The following is a 17,442-nucleotide window of genomic DNA, read 5'->3' as shown; positions in this document are numbered from 1 at the left end:
CAGAGGACACAACCTCAAAATAGAGAGGCATCATTTTAGAATGGAGATGAGGAGGAATTTCTTTAGCCAAAGAGTAGTGAGTCTGTGGAATTCATTGCCACAGGCAGCTGTGGAGGCCAAATCTTAATGTATATTTAAGGCAGAGGTTGACAGGTTCTTGATTGGTCAGGGCATGAAGGGTTACCGGGGTAAGGCAGGATATTGGAGCTGAGAGGGAAAATGAATCAACCATGATGAAATAGCAGAGCGGACTTGATGGGCCAATTGGCCGAATTCTGCTACTCTATCTTATGGTCTTATTCAATTACTAGTTTAATTTGTTTGCACAACATGGTGGGACAAAACGCCTGTCCCTTTACTATTTCCTTTCACATGTCCTGTAAATTCCTTTTGAGTATTTTCCTTCATCCCTGGACTAAGGAATAAGTTATGGTTGCTAACTTACAGAACAGCAAATATGTGAACCCAGCAGAAATCCATATCTTCACAGGGAAAATGTATAAACTCCATATGGAAAGCAAATGCGGTATTAGCAACTCACATCAAAGTTGCTGGTGAATGCAGCAGGCCAGGCAGCATCTCTGGCAGACAGAGTGTAGGTGTTCAGCAAAGCGGTCTCCCAGTCTGCGTCGGGTTTTGCCAATATATAGAAGGCCACATCGGGAGCACCGGACGCAGTATATCACCCCAGCCAACTCACAGGTGAAGTATCGCCTCACCTGGAAGGACTGTTTGGGGCCCTGAATGGTGGTAAGGGAGGAAGTGTAAGGGCATGTGTAGCACTTGTTCCGCTTACACGGATAAGTGCCAGAAGGGAGGTCAGTGGGAGGGATGGGGGGGACGAATGGACAAGGGAGCGATCCCTGCGGAAAGCAGAGGGGGGGGAGGGAAAGATGTGCTTAGTGGTGGGATCCCGTTGGAAGTGGCGGAAGTTACGGAGAATAATATGTTGGACCCAGAGGCTGGTGGGGTGGTAAGTGAGGACCAGGGGAACCCTATTCCTAGTGGGATGACGGGAGGATGAAGTGAGAGCAGATGTGCGTGAAATGGGGGAGATGCGTCTGAGAGCAGAGTTGTTGGTGGAGGAAGGGAAGCCCCTGTCTTTAAAAAAGGAGGACAACTCCCTCGTCCTAGAATGAAAAGCCTCATCCTGAGAGCAGATGCGGCGGAGACAGAGGAATTGCGAGAAGGGGATGGCATTTTTGCAAAAGACAGGGTGAGAAGAGGAATAGTCCAGATAGCTGTGAGCAGGATCTCCCAGTGGCCACACATTTTAATTCCACATCCCATTCCCATTCTGAAATGTCTATCCACGGCCTCCTCTACTGTAAAGATGAAGCCACACTCAGGTTGGAGGAACAACAACTCATATTCCGTCTGGGTAGCCTCCAACCTGATGGCATGAACATTGACTTTTCTAACTTCTGCTAATGCCCCACCTCCCCCTCGTACCCCATCTGTTATTTATTTTTATACACACATTCTTTCTCTCTCTCTCCTTTTTCTCCCTCTGTCCCTCTGACTACACCCCTCGCCCATCCTCTGGGCTTTCCCCCCGCCTCCCCCTTTTCCTTCTCCCTGGGCCTCCTGTCCCATGACCCTCTCATATCCCCTTTGCCAATCACCTGTCCAGATCTTGGCTCCATCCCTCCCCCTCCTGTCTTCTCCTATCATTTTGGATCTCCCCCTCCCCCTCCCACTTTCAAATCTCTTACTAGCTCTTCTTTCAGTTAGTCCTGACGAAGGGTCTCGGCCCGAAACGTCAACTGTACCTCTTCCCAGAGATGCTGCCTGGCCTGCTGCGTTCACCAGCAACTTTGATGTGTGTTGCTTGAATTTCTAGCACCTGCAGAATTCTTTGTGTTTGCAGTATTAGCATTCATTTTAAGAGCACTAGAATATAAAAGCAAGATTGTAATGCTGAGGCTTTATAAAGCATTGGTCAGAACACATTTCAAGTATATGCAACACACACAAAATGCTGGTGGAACGCAGCAGGCCAGACAGCACCCATAGGAAGAAGCACAGTCGATATTTTGGGTTGAGACCCTTCGTTAGTCCTGATGAAGGGTCTCGGCCTGAAACGTCAACCGTGCTTCTTCCTATAGATGCTGCCTGGCCTGCTGCGTTCCACCAGCATTTTGTGTGTGTTGCTTGAATTTCCAGCATCTGCAGATTTCCTCGTGTTTGCGTTTTGGAGTATATGAGTAGTCTTGGTTCCCTTATCTGAGAAAGGATGCACTGGCATTGGAGAGGGTGCAGAGGAGGCTCACGACAATGATTCCGGGAATGAAAATATTAACGTATGAGGAACCTTTGATGGCTCTGGGACTAAACATGCTGTTCTGTAAATTAGCAGGAAGGTTTGCAAAGGCTGCACTGGAAGGTTTAAACTAGAGTTGCAGGGGGATGAGAACCAGAGTGCCAGAACAGATAGTGGACAGGTTGTGGAGACAGATGTTGTTAAGATCTCAGACAAAGTCAGGAATCAAAAGGTTGAGCATGATGCAACTAGTGTCCTGAGCTGCGTATATTTCAATGCAAGAAGTATCGTAGCAAAGGGGGATAAGCTCAGGGCGATGGATCAACACCTGGAATCATAATATTGTAGCAACTAGTGAGACTTGGTTGCAGGAGGGGCAGGACTGGCAGGACTGGCAGCTCAATACCGATCTTTTCCACGGATGCTGCCCGACCTGCTGAGTTCCTCCAGCGTGTTGTGAGTGTAGCTCAATATTCCGTGATTCCATAGGTTTAGATGTGACAGAGCCAGAGATATTAAAGGAGGATGGGTGGTGTTACCAGTCAGGGAAAATGTCACAGCAGTGCACCATCAGAACAGACTGGAGAACTCGTCTAGTGAGGCATTATGGATGGAACTGGGAAATAAGAAAGGTATGACCATGTTAAGGGGGATATATTACAGACCTCCCAACAGTCCTCAGGATTTAGAGAAACAAATTTATAGAGAGATTGCAAACTGTTGCAGGAAACATAAGGTTGTTACAGTAATGATTTTAACTTTCCGCATATTGAGATGGAATACCATACTATAACAGGACTAGATGAGATAGAGTTTGTCAAATGTGTTTGGGAAAGATTGAGGATGTAGAGGACAGCTATGAAGCCTATCATGGCTTGCTGAGAGATCTGCATCAGCTGAAAAAGTGGGCTGAAAAGTGGCAGATAGAAGGAGATGAGTTATACAGCTCTCGTTACATGCACATGCAGTTCAACTCTTTGAGTGATTATGCAGAAAGTTTGAAGTTAATAACTCATCTCCTTCTACCTTGGGCCACAAATTTATCAATTACCCCTGCTGTGGACACTTTCTGGAGGTCCAAGATCCATATGCTCCACGACCGCTGGACTAAGTGTGTAAATGTAGGAGGGGACTACGTTGAAAAATAAATATGCTAGGTTTTCTAAAATTGACCCCTTCTACCTTAGGCCACAAACTTATCAATCACCTCTCGTATTTCATCCAACCTACAAGATGTTATAGAAATGCACCTTTTCTCTTTGATAGTGGATCTAATGGGAACAGAAGGTTGTCAAAAAGCTTCAGCTGATCAATGGTTTTACCTGGGGAGAAAAGGTGTTTCCCTATCAAGCTGCACAGATGGCATTAATATTGAAGGTTAACATTGCTCTTTAATCTGTTCTCTAGGTTCCAATAACTGTGACTCAGATAAATTCAGCACAGCACCCTGTCAAAGTAGGATTGTCTGATGCCTTCATGATAGACCATGTGGCACCACATGCTCCTGGTAAGTAGACCTCCCAGCAAATTCAAAGATAGATAAGAGAGAGAGGATAACAGAGCAATATGATTTTCCCTCATGCTCCAAATACTGGACAAGTTTTATCACTCCCCCAGCACTCTCATCCTTCCCACTATATCAGCAAGTTGCGCTAATTAGAAGAGTGTAGCACAGGAAAATGAAGGAAGACTTGATAGATTTGTGGAGTGCGGCAGAACAGAAGGATCAAGGAATACAGACCCATTAATCTTTGAAAGTGGTGACACAGGGAGATAGTATTGTATAGAGTACAGGAGTACAGTTGGGTATGTTGAAGTTGTATAAGATGTTGGTGAGGCCTAATCTGGGGTTATGTGCACAGCTCTGGTCACCAACCTACAGGTAAGAATCAATAATAATGGAAGTATATAATAAGCAGGGCCGGACTTTAGGCAGGGCTAGGCTGGGCTGCAGCCCAGGGGCCAGAGCTGCAGAGGGGCCTAAAATAGGTAGCTATCATCATGGTGGACAAAAACATATGAGAGTGGAGCACAGAAAAGAAAAAAGAAACAAGAGAAAAAGGACCGTGAGAAAGAAGCATTAAAAAAGACATTGAAATTGACAGAACTTTTTAAACCTGTTCTCGATGATGCAGCAGTATCATCCCTCTTGTCACAGTCTGAGACCGGTGGATAAATGGAGACTTGTTCAACAGCTAGCGCTAGCACCATTGTTAGCACGGGACCACCGTCCTTGCCACAGTCAGCAGCTAACATTGAAGAGGCAGAGAGCATGACTTTGGGATTCCCAACCACAGAGGCCTCCGAACAACCAAGTTGAGTCGCCATTAATGTTAACGTTACTGCTACTGAGGATCCTTATGGCACTGATCCTGCTCGCTGGGGAAAGGAAACGTTAGATGATTCAGTCCGAGCGTACTGGGCTAAGAAAGGGCCGGAGTCCTGCCAGAATAAGGATGTGGATAGCAAAGCTTTGGAATGAGTATACAAACAGCAGAGATGTTTTTTCTCCGAATTTCACTTCAAACGCAAGCTGGTAAATGGTGAGTACATATCAAGGCAATGGCTCTTATATTCCCCTCCCACCAGCTGTGTGTTTTGTTTTGCATGCTGCATCTTCAGTGATGGTAACTGTCAGTCCAGCTTCGAAACTGGCTTTAGCGACTGGAAACATGCTGCTGAGTACATAGGGGAGCATGAAAATAGCGAACACTGCAGGAAAACAATACTGACCTACGTTACACTAGTGTCTGACAGCGGAAGAATAGATACAGAACTGCAGAAACAGTTCCAGTCAGAGTGTGTCTACTGGACCAACGTATTGAGAAGAGTGCTGGTGGTTGTGAAGTTTTTGGTCAAGAAGGGACTGGCTATCCGAGGCTCCAGTGACATACTTGGCAGGCCTGATAACGGCAACTACATAGGCTCAGATCCACAATGGGACAGGACAGGCTGAGTCATCTTCCTCTGATGTCACTTGAAAGTGCTTTTGTTCGGAAACTGGATTTTAGTGATCTGAACAAGCACCTTGCTGCGAAGAAATCCAGAAGAACTAGACTTTAAATTTTAAAAACAAGCATCTGACTTTGTAAATATCTAGGCTTGTGCATTGCTCCTGTTTTTGTGGCAGTAGGCTAATAGTTGATTGTTTACAAACCTAGTAAGTAATAAGTGGTCTTTACTCTGCAAGCCACATAGCACAGCAATAGGTTAGTATGTGCTAGATCTCATTTTCCAAAAAGATTGTTGGAGTATTGTCAAGTTTCCTAGTTTGCCATGGTGCCATCTCTCTCTCATTTCCATTTTACTTTCTCAGAACACACGGTTGAGAAAAATACCGAGATAAAAATGCTCTGGCATTGTTTGAGAAATAAGGCCTATGGTATGTGCAACAATAGCTAAATAAAGATTTAAGGTTGGGTACATCATACTTCGTCTCCCTCATAACTTTACTAAGCCAACTAAGCCTAGGTCTATTTTTGAGTGCTTTAGATGCTGTCCTTCAGACTAAGAATCTGCATTACTTTCTGTCCTCCCTCTTAAGGCCTGTAAGCTTATAGCCTAGGTATTGTACTAAACCAATGTCTTGGTCCACAGCTTTGATATTTAGACCAGTACAACCTTTGCTCTTGTTCTTGCCTTTTTTTGCTTGAGACAGCAGCATTTTACGGTGTCAGCAGGGGCCCATTAGGGCCTCCAACCCAGGGGCCCCGACCCCACTAAATCCGGCCCTGTGTATAAGGATGCTACCGGGACTTGATGACCTGAGTTAAAGCAAAAGGTTGAGTAGATTAGTTCTTTATTGAATAGGTGTAGGAGAATGAAGAGAGATTTGATAGAGGTACACAAAATTATGCTGGGTATCGTTAGGGTAAGTGCAAGTGGGCTTTCTCCACTGAAGTTGGATGAGACTAGAACTGAAAGTCATAGGTTAATGGTGAAAGGTGAAATATTTAAGGGGAACCCGAAGGGGAACTTCTTCATTCAGAGTGAGCAACGAGCTGTTAGCTGAAATGGTGAATGTGGGTTTGATTGCAACATTTAAGAAGTTTGTCTAAGTACATGGAAGGGATGAGAATGAAACACTATGATCCAGGTGCGGGTTGATGGGACTAGACATGAACCAGGTGGACCAAAGGACCTGTTTCTGTGCTGTATGACTAAACTATGACTCTAATTGCACAGAAGATGCAGAGGGGGAGTTTTGAGTCAGTACTTTATACTTTTTGAGCAGGGAGGGTGAAAAGCAACATTTGTTTGGAAGGTGCTTTTAATGTGGAAGGTTGTTCCATTGTTCCAATTTCAGATAACCAGTCCTCAGATTTTGTGCAAGAACAGATAACATGGTGGCAGTGCTATCCATAGATCTGCATTCAAATGGCTTTTTAGAACAGCTTGTTGTTGAGCCCATTGGGGGATTGACTGTGCTGGATTGGGTGTTGTACAATGATCCAGAGGTGATAAGAGAGCTTAAGGTTAAGGACCCCTTAGGGAATAATGATCACAATGTGACCGAGTTCACTTTGAAATTTGAGAGGGAGAAATTTGTGTCAGTATTTCAGTGGAATAAAGGAAATTACAACGGCATGAGAGGGGAACTGGCCAAAGTTGACTGGAAAGGGACACTAGCAGGAAGGACAGCAGAGCAGCAATAGCTGGAGTTTCTGCAAAAAATGAGGGAAGTGCAAGACAGATATATTCCAAATAAGAAGAAATTTTCAAATGGAAGATGGACATTACTGTGGCTGACAAGTGAAGTCAGATCCAAAGTAAAAGCAAAAGAGGGCATACAAGGAAGCCAAAGCTAGTGGGAAGATAGAGGAATGGGAAGCTTTTAAAAACATGCAGAAGGAAACTAAGAAGGTCATTAGGAAGGAAAAGATGAATTATGAAAAGAAGCTGGCGACTAATATCAAAGAAGATACTAAAAGCTTTTTTAAGTATATAAAGGGTAAAAGAGAGTTGAGGGTAGATATAGGACCAATACAAAATGATGCTGGAGATATTGTAATCAGAGATGCAGAGATGTCAGGGAAGTGAAGTTTGTGCAGTGAAAATTATTACTGAGAAGGTGCTCAGGAAGTTTAATGGTCTGAGGGTAGATAAATCTCCTGGACTTGATGGAATGCACCCTTGGGTTCTGAAGGAAGCAGCTGGAGAGAATGCAGAGGCATTAACAATGATCTTTCAAGAATCAATAGATTCTGGCATTGTTCCAGATGACTGGAAAATTGCAAATGTTACCCGCTATTTAAGAAGGCTGGGAGGCAGCTGAAAGGAAACTGTAGACCTGTTAGCCATCAGTAGTTGGGAAGTTGTTGGAATTGATTGTTAGGGATAAGATTATGGAGTACCTGGGGGCACATGACGAGATACACCAAAGCCAGCATGGTTTCCTTAAAGGAAGATCCTGCCTGACTAACCTACTGCAACGTTTAAAGGAAATTACAAGCAGGGTAGAGAAAGGAGATGTAGTAGATGTAGTGTGCTTGGATGTTCAGAAGGCCTTTGACAAGGTGCCGCACATGAGGCTATTTAGAAGAGCCCATGGAATTACAGGGAAGTTACTAGCGTGGGTGGAGCATTGGCTGATTGGCAGAAAACAGAAAGTGGGGATAAAGGGATCCTATTCTAGCTAGCTGCCGGTTACCAGTGGAGTTCCACAGGGGTCAGTGTTGGGACCGCCGTTTTTTACGATGCACGTCAATGATTTAGACTATGGGATTAATGGATTTGTGGCTACATTTGCTGATGATACCAAGATAGATGGAGGAGTGGGTAGTGTTGAGCAAACAGAGAGCCTGCAGAGAGACTTAGATAGTTTAGGGGAATGGGCAAAGAAGTGGCAAATGAAATACAATGTTGGAAAGTGTATGGTTATGCACTTTGGTGGAAGAAATAAACCGGAAGACTATTATTTAGATGTGGAGAGAATTCAAAATGCAGAGATGCAAAGGGACTTGGGAGTCCTTGTGCAAGATACCCTCAAGGTTAACCTCCAGTTTGAGTCAGTGGTGAAGAAGGCAAATACACTGTTGGCATTCATTTCTAGAGGTATAGAGTATAGGAGCAGGGATGTGATGTTGAGGCTCTATAAGGCACTCATGGGACCACACTTGGAGTATTGTGTGCAGTTTTGGGCTCCTTATTTTAGAAAGGATATACTGACATTGGAGAGGGTTCAGAGAAGATTCACGAGAATGATTCCAGGAATGAAAGGGTTACGTCTGGCAGCTCTTGGGCTGTATTCCCTGGAATTCAAGAGAATGAGGGGGGAATCTCATAGAAACATTCTGAATGTTAAAAGACCTGAACAGATTAGATTTGGCAAAGTTATATCCCATGGTAGGGAGTCTAAGAGAAGAGGGCAAGAATTCAGGATTGAAGAGTGTCCATTTAGAACAGAGATGCAGATAAATTACTTTAGTCAGAGGGTGGTAAATCTGTGGAATTTGTTGCCACGCGTGACTGTAGAGATCAAGTCATTGGGTGCCTTTAAGGCAGAGATAGATAGGTACTTGATTAGCCAGGGCATCAAAGGGTATGGGGTGAAAGCAGGGGGGTGGGGATGACTGGAAGAATTGAATCAGCCCATGATTGAATGGCAGAGTAGAATCGATGGTCCGAATGGCCTACTTCTGCTCCTATATCTTACATTCTGATGTGCAGATAAATTATAAGATATCTTTGTATCCTGATGACGTGACTATTACCTTTTATGTGTTGCCTTTATTTGTACATCTCAACAAAGGACCAACAAATGTCAATTGTAGAAGATGCAACACCGGTCCCTTTCACTTTTTCCCTTCCCACCATACAGGGACCCAAAACTGGACACTTGCACTTTTGCCCACATATGGCCCATATCCCTCTAAACTAGGGATTCCCAACCTTTTTTTATGCCTTGGAAACCTACCATTAACCAAGGGGGTCCAAGTTGGGTTGGGAACACTTCTAAATTTTTCCTATCCATGTCTTTTAAATGTTAGTAACAAAATATATCAATCCTGATGAAGGATCTCAGCTCTAAATGGTGACTGTTTATTCCTTTCCATAGATGTTGCCTGATTTGCTGAGTTCTTCCAGAGTTTTATATGTGTTATTCTGGATTTCCAGCATCTGCAGAATATCTTATGTTTAAAATATTCCACATGCAGCCTCATCAACATCTTGTACAACTGCAAAATAGCATCCATATGCCTTGCCCTGATTGATAAAATCCAAAGGCCAAGAGCTTTCTCCTCACCTCCCACCCACCCCCCCCAAACTGCCTTCAACATTATTTTCAGGGAACAATACACTTGTACTCCTTGGTCCCTCTTTTCTACAGCACTCGACAGGGCCTTATCATTCACTGTGAAAGTCCTACCTTCATTTGTCTTCCCAAAATGCAACACCTCACACTTTTCCCAATTCAACTCCATTTGCCATTCCTTGGCCAGCTGATCAAGATCCCTTTATAAATCCTGAGAAACCGCTATAAATTCTGGAATAACATCATGGGACTGCAGAATTGTTGTGGCACAGGAAGGGTCCATTCAGCCCATCAAATTTATGACAGCTCCTGGTTGAGAACTCACACCCAACTGTTTCACCCCTCTTTTCCCACAGCCCTGTAAACTATTGTCTGAAGTGTAGTTCCAATTCTCTTGGACAGGCACTGATAAGTTCATCACATCAGCAGAACTCTCTGAGGTAAAAACGTTATTATCTGGTATCTTTTCCACAATAGCTTTTATTTATGCCTTTGGTCCTTCAATTGATGGTTATAGGTGATGGAAGATAAATTCTCTCTGTTTACCCTACCTCATTAGTCATGAGCATCAGGAACACAGAGTCATTATGGTTAAGTTACTGGAATCAATTCAAAGGGCTGGATTGAAGATCTGGTAATAAAGTCTCACTATGTCTGAAGGGTAGATTTACATTCAGTTAAATTGTAATCAATACCTTATAGAGATCGATATTTTCTGTCTGTGAAGGAGATGCTCTATATTCTGAGCATTGAAGTGGAGGCTGGCATCAGTAGAGTTCACTGAGAGAACATGTTGCAAATAACCAGGTCGTGGTAGAACTTCACCAAACAGTCCGGAAGACGTCAAGGTGGTGGGTGGGGCCTTATGTTCCACCTCTTGTCCTTTCGCTCCAACCACTGTGCATTGTAAAAAGCCATGGCATCAACAATGGGAGAACGTTAGGAGCTGCACAGACATAGAAAGTGGGTGGGTGTTACCATAGATCTGACATGATGGGGCGGAGGCGACAGAGTGTGATCCCACCCAACATTCTGGGTCAACAATTTACCACTGTACCTTCGCTGGACTAGCTGATCACAGGACCTTGAACTCCAGGCATGCTGACTGACCTGACCTCATGCCTTCTGCTTGAATGGACTTCTGATCCTGAGACCCAGTGACCTGGGACAGCTCAACATCCACCGATATCCTTTGTCACCCATCCACATTGCTGGCCTTTGAGTGCAAAGCAGAGGCCTAGACTTTTGTTGTCCTTTGTCCCAAGTCCACATCACTGCCAACATTGCTATTGCTGACTGACTGCACCTCATAAAAATCCCCTTGCTGAAAACCTCCAGTACAAAACAAAGCTGTTCGATTATCTTAATCTGCTTTCTTTGGCAAAAGTGCAACTATGATCTGGTTATTTGGAGAATCTTCTCTCAGATAGTCATGAGGGTAGCTTCAATTGCCCTCAGATACAGCCAACGGGAATTTCCTCATCCTATGGCACAGAAGGTTTCCCTTTTGTCGGACTGAAATACTTGTGATGCATTAAAATTGGCCTGAAATTGATATCAATCCTTTGCAATTTCAAATTACAGTGTCAGGGCTAAACCATCTGAGCTGGATGACAAATTACATCCAATCCTCAACTCTTTCAAAGACTCTTTCACTGGCTTTATGATTTTGACATGTTATTCTGAACTCACCATCTTTTGGAACCTTTAGTCCATAAGACCATAAGCTATAGGAGAAAACTTAGGCCATTTCAAATTCTCCACCATTCAATCACGACTGATTTACTATCCCTCTCAAGCCCATTCTCCTGCCTTCCTACCGTAACTTTTGATGCCTTTACTAATCGAGACCTATCAAGATCGCTTCAAGTGTACCCAATGACCTGGCTCCACAGCCATCTGTGGCAATGAATTCCACGGATTCACCACCCTCTGGCAAAAGAAATTCTGCCCCATTTCTGTGCTAAATTGATGTCTTTCAATGCTGAGACTGTGACTTCTGGTCCTAAAAACATCCTCTTCATGTCCACTTTATCTCGGCCTTTCAGATAAGCCTTGGTCTTTGCTGTACAAAACAGGAGCTTTGTCATTGACTCACCTCCCACTGGATATGCCTTAGCTTCAGAATATCTGAATATCTGAAGTTGATAACAAACCCACCCAAATACTCCCTCCTAACTTTACTTCCAATGAGCTTATAGCAAACACCCCATTGCACTTGAACTCCTCAAATGCATTGTCACTTCTAAATGGCCAATTTTATGCAAACACTCTTCATGGTTTAGGTCAGGTATAAAGTTGTAACTTAGTTTATTATTCTCACATGCACCATGGTATGCTGAGATCCTTGTCTCAGATACAGATCAATTCATTTCAACAGTGTATTGAGGTAGTACAAGAGAAAACGACAACAGTGCAGAATAAAGTCTTAGTTGCAGAAAAAGTGCAGTGCAGGTAGACAAAAGCTGCAATATCATAAAGAGGTGTATTGTGAGGTCAACAGTCCATTTTATTGTACTAGGGAACCATTCAATATCTTATAACAGCAAGCCTTGCTTGAGCTAGGTTGTGCATACTTTCAGGCTGTTGTATCTCCTGCCAAATGAGAAGGAGAGAAGAGAGAATTGCGGAGTGGATAGGATCTTTGATTATGTTGGCTGTTTTACTGAGGCAGTGAGAAGTGTAGACAGAGACCAGAGAGGGAAGGCTGTGCTAAGCTGTGAATATAACCCCCTACAGTTTCCTGAGGTCTTCGGCAAAGCAGTTGCCGTACCAAGCACTAATGCATTCAGATACGAAATTTCATATGTTGCATCAATAAACATTGAAGAGAGTCAAACTGTGGATACAGCCCAGTCCATCACAGGTAAAGTTCTCCCCACAATTGTGCACATTTACAAAGAGTGTCCCCACCATTGAACACATCAATAAAGAGTGTCCCACCATTGAACACATCAATAAATAGTGTGCCCACAATTGAACTGTTGCGAGGAACAGGTGAACCGAAATGCAGGACACTGACACGGAGGTAGAGTAATCAGAAGAATGTTTATTAATGGTTGCAGGGAAGGCAGGGGAGTGAGGATTAGACCGACGAAAGCAGAGGGGAGAGCGAGGCTTGACCGGGGTTCGAACCCGGGTCGCTGTGGTGAGAGCGCGGCATTTAGCCACTGAGCCAGCGGAGAGGGTAGGCGGGCAGCGAGACGAGGCAGAGCAGGGATGCGGACAAGGGTGGAGCATGGCTGGAGGAGAACGGCAGGCAGGAGGATGAACGGGACGGCTGGCAGCATGCAATGCTCCCGTTAACACGGAGAGACAGAGATAACACAGGCAAACAACAGTGCAGAAACAAAACTTAGAATACACAATTCTAAGGGGCCTAGAATGTGAACTGCCACACTGGCTGAAGCAACGATCTGGCAATGAGTGAATGGAAAGCCGGGGTATTTATGCTGCAGGTTAGATGAGGTTCAGGTGTGCTGCAATCAGGGGAGCAGGAGAAACACGGGGAAAAGGGAATTAGGAGAACATGAAGAATAAACGGGAGGGACATCCGGGACCGTGACATGAACACATCTATAAAGACTGTCCCCACCATTGAACACATTAGTAATGAATGTCCCAACCATTGAACACATCTATAAAGAGTGTTCCCACCATTGAACACATCAATAAAGAGGGTCCTCACCGTAGAATGCATCTATAAAAAGTGTCTACACCATTGACCAGGTCTACAAAGCGTGCTGTCATAGGAAAGCAGCAAGAACCCCCACCGCCCGGGCCATGCTCTTTTCTCGCTGCTGCCATTGTGACAGACGTACAGGAACCCGAATACCCACACCACCAGGTTCCAGAACATTATTTCCCCTCAACCATAAGGCTCCTGAACCAGAGTGGATAAGCTCATTGCATTCAACAGTGAACTGATTCCAAAACCTATGGACTCACTTTCAAGGACTCTACAACACGTCTTTTCAATATTATTTATTTATTTGTTTATTATTATTTGTTTTTTTCTTTTTTGTATTTTCACAATTGTTTGTCTTTTGCATATTGTGCATATTTGATAGTGTGCAGTTTTTCATTGATTCCATTATGTTTCTTAGTATTTACTATGAATGCTCACAAGAAAATGAATCTCAGGATTGTATGCAGTGACATACATATAAGACTATGAGACCATAAGACAAAGGAGCAGAAATCGGCCATTCGGCCCATCGAGTCTGCTCTGCCATTTTATCATGAGCTGATCCATTCTCCTATTTAGTCCCACACCCCCTGCCTTCTCACCATAACCTTTGATGCCCTGGCTACTCAGATAACTATCCATCTCTGCCTTAAATACACCCAATGACTTGGCCTCCACTGCTGTCCATGGCAACAAATTCCATAGATTCACCACCCTCTGACTAAAAAAATTTCTTCACATTTCTGTTCTGAATGGGCGCCCTTCAATCCTTAAGTCATGCCCTCTCGTACTAGACTCCCCTATCATGGGAAACAACTTTGCCACATCCACCCTGTCCATGCCTTTCAACATTCGAAATGTTTCTATGAGGTCTCCCCTCATTCTTCTAAACTCCAAGGAATACAGTCCAAGAGCAGACAAACATTCCTCATATGTTAACTCTCTCATTCCCAGAATCGTTCTAGTGAATCTTCTCTGAACCCTCTCCAACTTCAGCACATCCTTTCTTAAATAAGGAGACCAAAACTGCCCACAGTACTCCAAGTGAGGTCTCACCAGCGCCTTATAGAGCCTCAACATCACATCCCTGCTCCTATACACTATTCCTCTAGAAACGAATGCCAACATTGCTTTCGCCTTCTTCACCACTGACTCAACCTGGAGGTTAACCTTAAGGGTATCCTGTACGAGGACTCCCAGGTCCTATTGCATCTCCGAACTTTGAATTCTTTCCCCATTTAAATAATAGTCTTCCCATTTATTTCTTCTGCCAAAGTGCATAACCATACACTTTCCAACATTGTATTTCATTTGCCACTTCTTTGCCCAATCTTCCAATCTATCCAAGTCTCTCTGCAGACTCTCCGTTGCCTCAGCACTGCCGGCTCCTCCACCTATCTTCATATCATCAGCAAACTTAGCCACAAAGCCATCTATTCCATAATCCAAATCGTTGATGTACAACGTAAAAAGAAGCGGCCCCAAGACGGACCCCTGTGGAACACTGGTAACCGGCAACCAACCAGAATAGGATCCCTTTATTGCCACTCTCTGTTTCCTGCCAATCAGCCAACGCTCTATCCACGTATGTAACTTTCCCGTAATTCCATGGGCTCTTATCTTGTTAAGTAGCCTCATGTGTGGCACCTTGTCAAAGGCCTTCTGAAAATCCAAGTATACAACATCCACTGCATCTCCCTTGTCTAGCCTATTGGTAATTTCCTCAAAAAATTGTAATAGGTTTGTCAGGCAGGATTTTCCTTTAAGGAATCCATGCTGAGTTCTGCCTATCTTGTCATATGCTTCCAGGTACTCTGTAACCTCATCCTTGACAATCGACTCCAACAACTTCCCGACCACCGATGTCAAGCTAACAGGTCTATAATTTCCTTTTTGCTTCCTTGCCCCCTTCTTAAATAGCAGAGTGACGTTTGCAATCTTCCAGTCCTCCGGAAGCATGCCAGAATCTATCGACTTTTGAAAGATCATCGCTAATGCCTCCGCAATCTCCACAGCTACTTCCTTCAGAACACGCGGGTACATTCCATCTGGTCTGGGAGATTTATCTACCTTTAGACTATTCAGCTTCCTGAGTACTTTCTCTGTCGTAATTGTGACTGCGCACACTTCTCTTCCCTGACACCCTTGAGTGTCCGGTATACTGCTGATGTCTTCCTCAGTGAAGAATGATGCAAAATACTCGTTCAGTTCCTCTGCCATCTCCTTATCTCCCACTACAATTTCTCCAGCATCATTTTCTATCGGTCCTATATCTAATCTCACCTGTCTTTTACTCTTTATATACTTGAAAAAGCTTTTAGTATCCTCTTTGATATTATTTGCTAGCTTCCTTTCATAGTTCATCTTTTCCCTCTTAATGACCTTCTTAGTTTCCTTTTGTAAGGTTTTAAAAACTCCCAATCCTCTGTCTTCCCACTAATTTTTGCTTCCTTGTATGCCCTCTCCTTTGCTTTAACTTTGGCTTTGACTTCTCTTGTCAACCACAGTTGCATCCTTTTTCCATTCGAAAACTTCTTCTTTTTTGGAATATACCTGTCTTGCACCTTCCTCACTTCTCGCATAAACTCCAGCCACTGCTGCTCTGCCGTCCTTCCCACCAGTGTCCCTTTCCAGTCAACTCTGGCCAGTTCTTCTCTCATGCCACTGTAATTTCCTTTACTCCACTGAAATACCGACACATCAGATTTCAGCTTCACTTTTTCAAATTCCACAGTGAACTCAATCATGTTATGATCACTGCCTCCTAAGAGTTCCTTCACCTCAATCTCTCTAATCACCTCCGGTTCATTACACAACACCCAATCCAGTACAGCTGATCCCCTAGTGTGCTCAACAACAAGCTGTTCTAAAAAGCCATCTTGCAGACATTCTACAAATTCTCTCTCTTGAGATCCAGTGCCAACCTGATTTTCCCAATCCACTCGCATGTTAAAATCCCCCACAATTATCATAACACTGCTTTGATACTTTGATATCATATACTTTGATAATAAAATTACTTTGAACTTTTAACTTTGACATGCCAAATCTCTTTAGCCTCCTGAGGAAGGAAAGGCACTAGTGCCTGGTGCTGATATATTTCTGCTCAGTTTACGAGGGAGCCCACTTGTTCATTCCATAGTGCCTAACACACAGTGAGTTCCAGTACCAAATCTGCCTTACATATCCCCCATACCCCTCACTGTGTCAAAGAGGTAGTAGTATTGTGATCGCTCAAGTCCTTTATGATGTTCTTCCAAGAAGTTATTCCATAATGGAGAACACCTGCACATGACTTTATTTAACATGCTGATGCATGGGCAGCCACCACGCTGTCCTTGACAGATTGAGGACAGGGTCCAGTGACATGGAGTGCAAGACGACTGGGGGCCCTTCACTGCCATTGTGATGTATCATCATCTTCCGTCAGCTCCATCGCTGAGGTGTTGGCTGAACTGCCCTTTGTCGAGAACCACCCCCTTGATCTTATCTTCATGAGTGACCTTAGCAGGAGCTAAACTCCAGGCATTATCGCTCTCGGAATCTCCAGAACTCACAAGCTTCTCCACCATGGCAACGTGACAATCCTAAAGAGGGAGCATTGGTTCATACTATTAGCACATGTTCTGTTTTGTATTTGCTGTGAAAGTTCCAGTTCCCTCTTAGCATTCGCGTTCAATTCAGCAGATCAGTGAATAGCATGATATCAAAGTCCATTAAACAGCACTGCAGTGGAAGGATTGGGAGGAAGCATTTCTTGGACTTGAAAACACTTGATGAAAGCTAAAATCCAGTGATTGAAGCTTGCGATTTTAATGGTTTGTGAGATGAATTTATGGAGAATTAATTCCAGGGTCACTCTCTAGCTTTAAACAAAGTATCAGAAATAAGCTTAGCAACTTAAGTGTAAGCTAAAAGAGGAAGAAGATTTACGGCAAAGGCAGGCAATGCTTTCAGGTGACTAAAGAGACAGTGCAGTCAATAAACTGGAGGACTGCGACAAACTGCAAATTTGAGAGTTTTAGAAGATGAATGATGTATGACTTTTAAAGTAGAATATTAATAGACCTCCTGTGGCATTGTGCAGATAAGCTCAGGGCAAGCAAATTTCATTGAGAGAGAATTAAGGACATGTACAACAAAACCGATGAATTACACACTGAGGGACATAGAATTAGCTGCCAGTTTTATGCTGCATCTTGCTTTTCAAATTAGTCATTGTATTGTAAGGAGTTT

General features: G+C 43.8%; 1 protein-coding gene across 2 annotated transcripts in view; it reads left to right on the top strand.

The window, feature by feature from the left end:
- LOC140191385 (plexin domain-containing protein 1-like) overlaps positions 1 to 17,442 on the top strand; it is a 618,167-nt gene that overhangs the window by 296,827 nt on the left and 303,898 nt on the right. For both annotated transcript variants that reach the window (XM_072248762.1, XM_072248761.1), the window contains exon 7: positions 3,671 to 3,770. In XM_072248762.1, coding sequence (XP_072104863.1) covers positions 3,671 to 3,770 — 100 coding nt within the window. The remainder of the gene's footprint in view (positions 1 to 3,670; positions 3,771 to 17,442) is intronic.

Source organism: Mobula birostris, chromosome X (genome assembly GCF_030028105.1).
Source record: "Mobula birostris isolate sMobBir1 chromosome X, sMobBir1.hap1, whole genome shotgun sequence".
NCBI lineage: Eukaryota > Metazoa > Chordata > Chondrichthyes > Myliobatiformes > Myliobatidae > Mobula > Mobula birostris.
This window is presented reverse-complemented; position numbering and strand designations above follow the sequence as displayed.